The sequence below is a fragment of the Trachymyrmex septentrionalis genome, unplaced genomic scaffold (assembly GCF_001594115.1).
Source record: "Trachymyrmex septentrionalis isolate Tsep2-gDNA-1 unplaced genomic scaffold, Tsep1.0 scaffold2, whole genome shotgun sequence".
Classification (NCBI taxonomy): Eukaryota; Metazoa; Arthropoda; class Insecta; order Hymenoptera; family Formicidae; genus Trachymyrmex; species Trachymyrmex septentrionalis.
This window is the reverse complement of record NW_017305179.1, coordinates 2,452,349-2,459,502: the sequence shown is the minus strand read 5'-3', so window position 1 is coordinate 2,459,502 and position 7,154 is coordinate 2,452,349. Positions and strand designations below refer to the sequence as shown.

Genomic DNA, 7,154 nt, shown 5'->3' with positions numbered 1-7,154 from the left:
ACACACACACACACACACACACACACACACACACACACACACACACACAATACACATATATATATTGTATATATATATAAAATTTATTACAACATTAATATTATTGTTTAAAAAAAAAAAACTTACGTGTTTATTTTATTTTATTATAGAATATTTCGTAGCATCGAACTGCATGCGTAACAAATTCTATTTGACAAATAAATATTCTTAATTTTGCACATTGCATTGATGTATGTGATAGTTTATTGGCTGTTTAAATTTGGCTAGAAACCGTTTAAGTACATACGAGTTCTTTGACAGATTTGAAAGTGATATTTTATTTTCTATAATTCACCAAAAAATTGATGTTAATGATATGCAGTAAAAATTGGCATAAAATAAAGAACAATAATCAAAAGAAGAAATTCAGAAAGAAGGCAAAAATTTGGTTTAAGAAAAATGCCTTTTTCAAACTCCAAAAATTATAATCTTTTGAACGTCTTGTTCAAAATTAATAATAAAAAACCTGTATACACATATGAGAACAGTGAAAACTGTAACAGGCTTATGGGATCATTAAAAAGTTGTCTTACTACTTTCTAAAGGGGAGCAGGGAAACACTCATCCTTTCACTGATTCATTTATTATTCAGACTTTTTTCGTATAATTTATGTAGATATTCCTATTAAAATAAATCGACTTTTAAATGAAGAATAAATATAATGAATAATAACCAAAAAGTAAGCATATTCTTTATTTATTATCAATGAAAAATGATTATAAAAAATATTATCAACAATCTTTAATCTGTTTTCGGATACTTTACATAAAAACTAGCGTATAGCAATATCTTGTGTGATAGATTGTAGAATGAATTTAAAGTACTTATGAATACTTTCTTACTGCATATATATAGTTAATGATGGAATAATAACGTAAGCCGTATCGTAATAATCATAATTGAGCTACTATTGTAAACAATTATTTTAATTTTAGGTCGCTCGAGAACTTTATTATATACGAAGCAGCTAATGGATGAAGAATTACAACAATATGGTGAAGAGTTGTTGCAGGAGGTTGAGGGTCTTCTAGATCACGATTACAGCCCAGTAATACAAATGCCTCTCTATAAACGTCCTCGTATTGACAGCGAAGCTACTCCTAAATACGTCTCTTCTATAAATCATGTGGGAGGTACGCTTGGTTTAAAATCAGATCTTGCCATCTCAAAGACGAAGAAACAATATGTCGAACCACCATTGGATGATATATGGCCACCGCCAAATCCAGGCGGACAGAAGACAGTCAAAATGGATAAACTCGAAACTATTACCAACGAGCTCAAGATTAATATTTCTGATGCTGAAGGCACTAGAACAGTTCTTATCAAGATGCCTCATGATAAGTAAGACGGAAGATGTTTACTTTTGCAATGATACAATAGTATCTTTTTCGGCTTACAAATTTACAGCGATTAGAAATATATGTTATTATTAGAGCAGCAAAAAATTAAATTCGTTTTTTCTGAACGTTTTAAAATATTATATTAATAATCAACTTCATCAAAACAATTTTATATGAAAAACAATAATTATATTCAAAAGACGTAATAGTCTTGCAACTGTTGAATATAAATTATTACGAATAAATAGTACCTACCTATGAATATAGCAATCATTTATCAAAAGGTAATTATTCAATTGTGTTTTCTAAACACATGCAATATACATTTCTCAGCAGACATCGAATTATCGATATTATCTATTAACATAATGATTTAACAATGTTAACTGTTAAACTGTGAACCGCAGGCGGCCGCAGTCAAAGTCATTTTTGTAAAAATGTTTTCTTGTTCGCTAAATGTGGTTCATATACATATATACGTGGGAGATGGTAAGTTGGCAGAGGGAAGAAGGAAGAATGCTCTGTGTGCAAAATTTTTAAAGAATTTTTATGGATTAGACGATATTAAATGTTTACTTATTTATATGTGTGAAAAGCAGTATAAGTACTATTATTCTTAGAATTTTATGATTACAATTATTAGCGATATTTTAAAATAATGATAAGAAACTTTTTGTAAATAATTAAAACATATATACATTATACATACACATAAAATTTATACACATATTATTATTACTTTAATGTTGAACGATAAATGAAATGAGTATGTCTCTACAATTGATAGAGATGTAAAATAGATACAAATAATTTACAATTATTATGACCAGTATGTATGTGTAAATATATCCACACATGTACGAATAATTTTTGTCATAGAAAATAATAAACTCATGATATAATCGTATGATATGATACATTAATCATACGAGATGATTCTCACAATAGCTCTAATAAATTCGATCTTTGGTTTTATTTAATTCTTATTCAGTTTTACGTGCATGCTTGATTTAACACTGTTTAATTGAGGCTTTCACACTCTATACACACATATGCGCGCGCGCGCGCACACACACACACACACACACACACACACACATAGCGAGTATTTTTTAATTTAAAAAAAGGAAGATAAAAACTAGTGATTAAATTACCGAAAAATTGTATGCGTGTGTATATTTGCCCGTATGGGTATATTGTATATGCATATGTATGTGTCACAATCACGCTTCTACATGTGATATTCATTCTTTAGAAAACGTTTAGAATAATACTGTACAAGAGAGTCACATCATTTCATATATACAATAATGTGCAAATTACCCATGAAAAATTATAGAAAATGACAAAAAATGAATTATCTCTAATTCCATAATTTTACGAATAGCTGATATTGAAGGCGAACAAGAACATGCGAAAACAGCGCAGTTTTCGCCAAAAAGACTGTATTGTAGTAAAGTATATCGATGTTTTGTTTCAAATTTTTTTTGAAATATTTGTTTCACACACAAAATGAGCTATTAAGTTCGGAATAAGTTTTTTTTTCCATTAGTTACAAGATAGATCAAGAACTGCTTTTCATATATGTTTAACAGTATATGAAATCATATATAATATAGTATACTATGCACGAAAATGTAAATAAAATATATTATTGATGCATGACAAATATATATTATTAATGCATGCATTTTATAACAACTTGTACTTACACACTTGCTCAGAAATATAGGCAAGAAATTAATTGGATCATTCATATTCATACAAAAAACCTTGATATACATAAATCTTGATAATTTTGTTTATTTCCAAATATAATATGGCTATATTTTTATATATATATATATATATAGAATAATAAAATGACATATATAAATGGACTAAGGTTATTATTATAAACTATTTAGTGTATCTGTATTGATATTAAAATATATAAATAAAATATTTATATCTGAAAAATTACATATGAATTTGTTTAGAATTTTTTAGAATTAGTATTTTCACGTATTTATACGAAATTAATTATCTAATATGTTCCACATAGGTTCTGTACTTTGTACATGAAATTTATATATTGATATTTTAAAGTTATCCATATATATGTATGTAAAGATATATATATATATAAATTTTGAAAATTTAAGCACCTTAAAAAGCATTTATTTATGATATAACAAGTAAGTTGTGTAGATCGAAATAGCATAGCATAAAATAATCTTAATTGTAAAATTAAAAATTAGTGTAAATTTAAAAAAAAAAGCAAAACAGAGTTTCTCTCTGTTGACAAGTAGAAATTTTTTTCTCTGTTCGGATGTAGATGCGTCTTTAAGATCCTAAAGCCTCCTGCTTTACCACGTAAGATAAGATAGTTACGGATTAAAAATAATTAAAACGGAATCGTACCCCAGGGTTGACGGTCTTTAATAGTATCTCGTCGGTGGCTAAACTTAACCTAATCCGACTCTATGAATTTCGCGCCATTTTTCTGCTATAAAATTAAACGTCATGATAGTCTTTACATGTAACTTGATCGTTGTGCGTTGAAATGAGTTTACATTTTTCTAACATTTTAGATATATGTATATGTAACATTGTTTGAAGTGATATTTTCAGTTGGGAAATCTATAGTAACAATTGGCATATTTTAAACTTGCATGTTTATAACCTTATTTGTATAACATTAAAATGAGTGATGTTTCTGATTTGTTGGATTTATTACCAATTTATTATTCAAGATTGTTTCCTTTTGCTGACTATCATAGATGGTTAAGTTATGGAAATGGTAAGAATTCTATAGTCCTTTTATATATTTAACATATATTTAATGTATGTATATGTAATAATATATCACATCTTTTATTTTTCTCTTTAGCGGTAACTTTCAGCAAGAGAGAATTCTCATTCACTCTCTCAAATGACATTTATATACGTTATCAATCTTTCAACGACCAAAAAGGACTGTCAGATGAAATTAAAAGAGTGCTACCACATAAAATAGATATAGGAGCAGTTTATAATATTCAGTAAAGTATATCACAATTTAGTGTACAAAATTTTCAGATTGTGCTATTTCTCCTTATTAATAAATTCTTTTGTAAAGTTAGGATTTTTTTTTAGTGTATAATTTTGAAATTTTTAATTTTAATTATGACCGTTTGAAGTGATTTTAAGTGATATTATCTCTATGATCTGACACAACTAATCACTGTATTAGACTTTAATTGTAAGCAAAATGTTAATAGCATACTAGTAATTTGCCAGCAAATTTGAGCTTGTATTCTAACAGTAGAACTTACTGATATAATTTAATAATGGAGTGTCAACAAAAATCAAGCAGAATCCACAATTAATCTGCTATAAAACATAATGAGTGAAAAAATTAAGCACTTAATTTTAGGCCGAAAGATCAAAGAAGAGGTCCAAATTTTCAGCCAGTAGAGAGAGAATTGGTATTTGATATAGATATGACAGATTACGACGAAGTAAGAACATGTTGCAAAGGGGCAGACATTTGTGGCAAGTGTTGGAAATTCATGTCACTTGCCTGTAAGATATTAGACAGTGCGCTAAGATGTAAGATATCTGTATATTATCACACTATATGAAGTGCAGACTTTCAAAGTGCATTTTGAAAGTCCAAAATATCACTTTTTTTAGTTAAAGATGGCGTAGTTTTTAATAATAGAAGACGCATATTTAGCTACTTTGGAATATTTAAAAAGCATTTTTTTCAGCATCAATTTGTATACTGATAAAATCTAGACATTTGATGTGTTATATGTCCTTTAACTAGAAACAAACAGATTGTTTGTTTAACATTATTAGAAATTGTTTAACAATTTTGTTTAATATTTTACATCCTACTGATTGGCAAATTGTTATTTTCTCGAAGATGCGTGGTTTCCTTGTGGATTTCTTTCTCGTTTTTTGAAAATATAAATTTTGAACAATATTTATATTGTAATAATTTTAAAGTCTACTCTTCATATATCTTTATACTATTACTATATGACCTTAATGTCTTTAATGTTTTGAAATGATTATTTGCTTTTATATATACATATATACAGTGGATTTTGGATATAAACATCTTTTATGGGTATTCTCTGGCAGAAGAGGTATTCATTGTTGGGTATGTGACCCTGCAGCTCGCTCTTTATCAGGGCAAGTACGAGCAGCGGTTGCCGAATATTTACAAATCATAGGCGGAGGTGAATTCATGAAAAAGAAAGTACACCTTACCGGCGACAAAATTCATCATTCTGTTAAGTAAGTTTTATAGCGTTTGTAATAATAATTTAAATAGAAATCAGGAATATATAGAGAGAACGTTATATATTACAGACGTGCTCTCGATATAATCGATCCTGTTTTTATTGAAATGTGCGTCATAGAGCAGAATATGTTGGGCACGGAAGAAGGAATTGAAAAGTTTCTACCAATACTACCTAATGACGAAGACAGACAAGAAATGAAGGTATTGTTTGATAAAGAAAGTACCAGCGAAGCAAGGTGGAATGCATTTTTACAATACATCGCATCTAAACGAACGGGGGTATGATTACATCTCTAATAATTTCACTTTATATCATTGTATTTTAATTTAAAACATTGAAGTTACTTAATTTTTTTTTATTTAGGGGGATCGAAAATGGTATTTATATCGACATTTAATCGAGGAGACAAAATTACAGTACTCATATCCAAGATTAGACATAAATGTTAGCAAAGGCTTAAATCACTTGTTAAAATCTCCTTTTTGCGTCCATCCAAAGACTGGTAAAATTTGTATACCATTCAATGCGAGTGCAGTAGATAAATTTGATCCTGATAAGGTCCCTACAATAATGACACTAATAGAAGAAATCAATGCGTATGATGTAAAAGACAAGACTGAAGAAGAAACATATGAGTTAAATAAAAAACGAATTAAAGATTACAAGAAAACGAGCTTGAATAAATCGCTGCATGTTTTCCAAGAATTTTTACGACATTTGGAAGCTGACCGACGGGAAGAACGATTAAAAGGAAAAAGTAAGTACATCATATTAAATAATTAGTTTTTATATAATTTTTGTACAATTAGTAATCGTAACTTCTAGCACGTTTGCTTTTAGTTTCAGCTGACAGTATGGAATTTTAAGAGATCTTACAATAATATAAGAAATTATCTTCTAAAAATTGCTACATTGAAAGTAATAATATTATTTATTAAGTATAATGTTCTTGTATTTTCATAGAAATAAGAAAACATTTTTTATAGCAAAAAATTCATCATCTCTGATTTATATATCATAGTCTGAGGATAAGTTGCTAAGTAATAAGAAAGGTGGGGAGGAGAGCAAAGAGAGATACACTGTTTGAAATCTGGATCGAACAAAAATCATTTCGACTTTCGAATTTTTCCCACGAAATCGAAACGCTCGTTTTTAAAAGTTGTTGTGAATGCTTTGATGTGCGTTAACGAGATTTCTCTTCGATCGTAAAGCGTCTACCTACTCCATTTCTTAGACCAACGAGATGAAATTCCGGGCGTGCAGACAAAAGTAACTCGTGTGAATATTACCGTGAAATTCTTTCTTAGCTGGTTCTTCGTTCTCGTTAAATAAGATGCACAGATTATGTTAATTGATTAATATAAATCAAGTTAATTATTTCAGCACACGCCCTATTCTCACGTAAGACGTATTCAATCGCACTGTTTTTAATTGTATCGAAAATGGGCCACATATATTTTTATCACGCGATTTAATACGGAACATTAAAGAGCA

At 28.6% G+C, this 7,154-nt stretch overlaps 2 protein-coding genes across 2 annotated transcripts in view; both read left to right on the top strand.

Moving 5' to 3' along the window:
* Positions 1-1,479, top strand: part of LOC108747327 (cyclic AMP response element-binding protein A-like) — a 7,078-nt gene extending 5,599 nt beyond the window's left edge. Inside the window, exon 6 of the mRNA XM_018484721.1 lies at positions 976-1,479. Coding sequence (XP_018340223.1) covers positions 976-1,388 — 413 coding nt within the window. The 3' untranslated portion in view covers positions 1,389-1,479. The remainder of the gene's footprint in view (positions 1-975) is intronic.
* Positions 1,480-4,004: 2,525 nt separating this feature from the next.
* LOC108747337 (DNA primase small subunit) lies at positions 4,005-6,555 on the top strand. The gene is made up of 7 exons (XM_018484739.1): positions 4,005-4,165; positions 4,256-4,406; positions 4,781-4,956; positions 5,454-5,652; positions 5,728-5,938; positions 6,024-6,417; positions 6,501-6,555. The coding sequence occupies exons 1-7, from the start codon at positions 4,069-4,071 to the stop codon at positions 6,524-6,526; spliced, it is 1,254 nt and encodes a 417-aa protein (XP_018340241.1). The 5' UTR covers positions 4,005-4,068; the 3' UTR covers positions 6,527-6,555.
* The last annotated feature ends 599 nt before the right edge of the window (positions 6,556-7,154 follow it).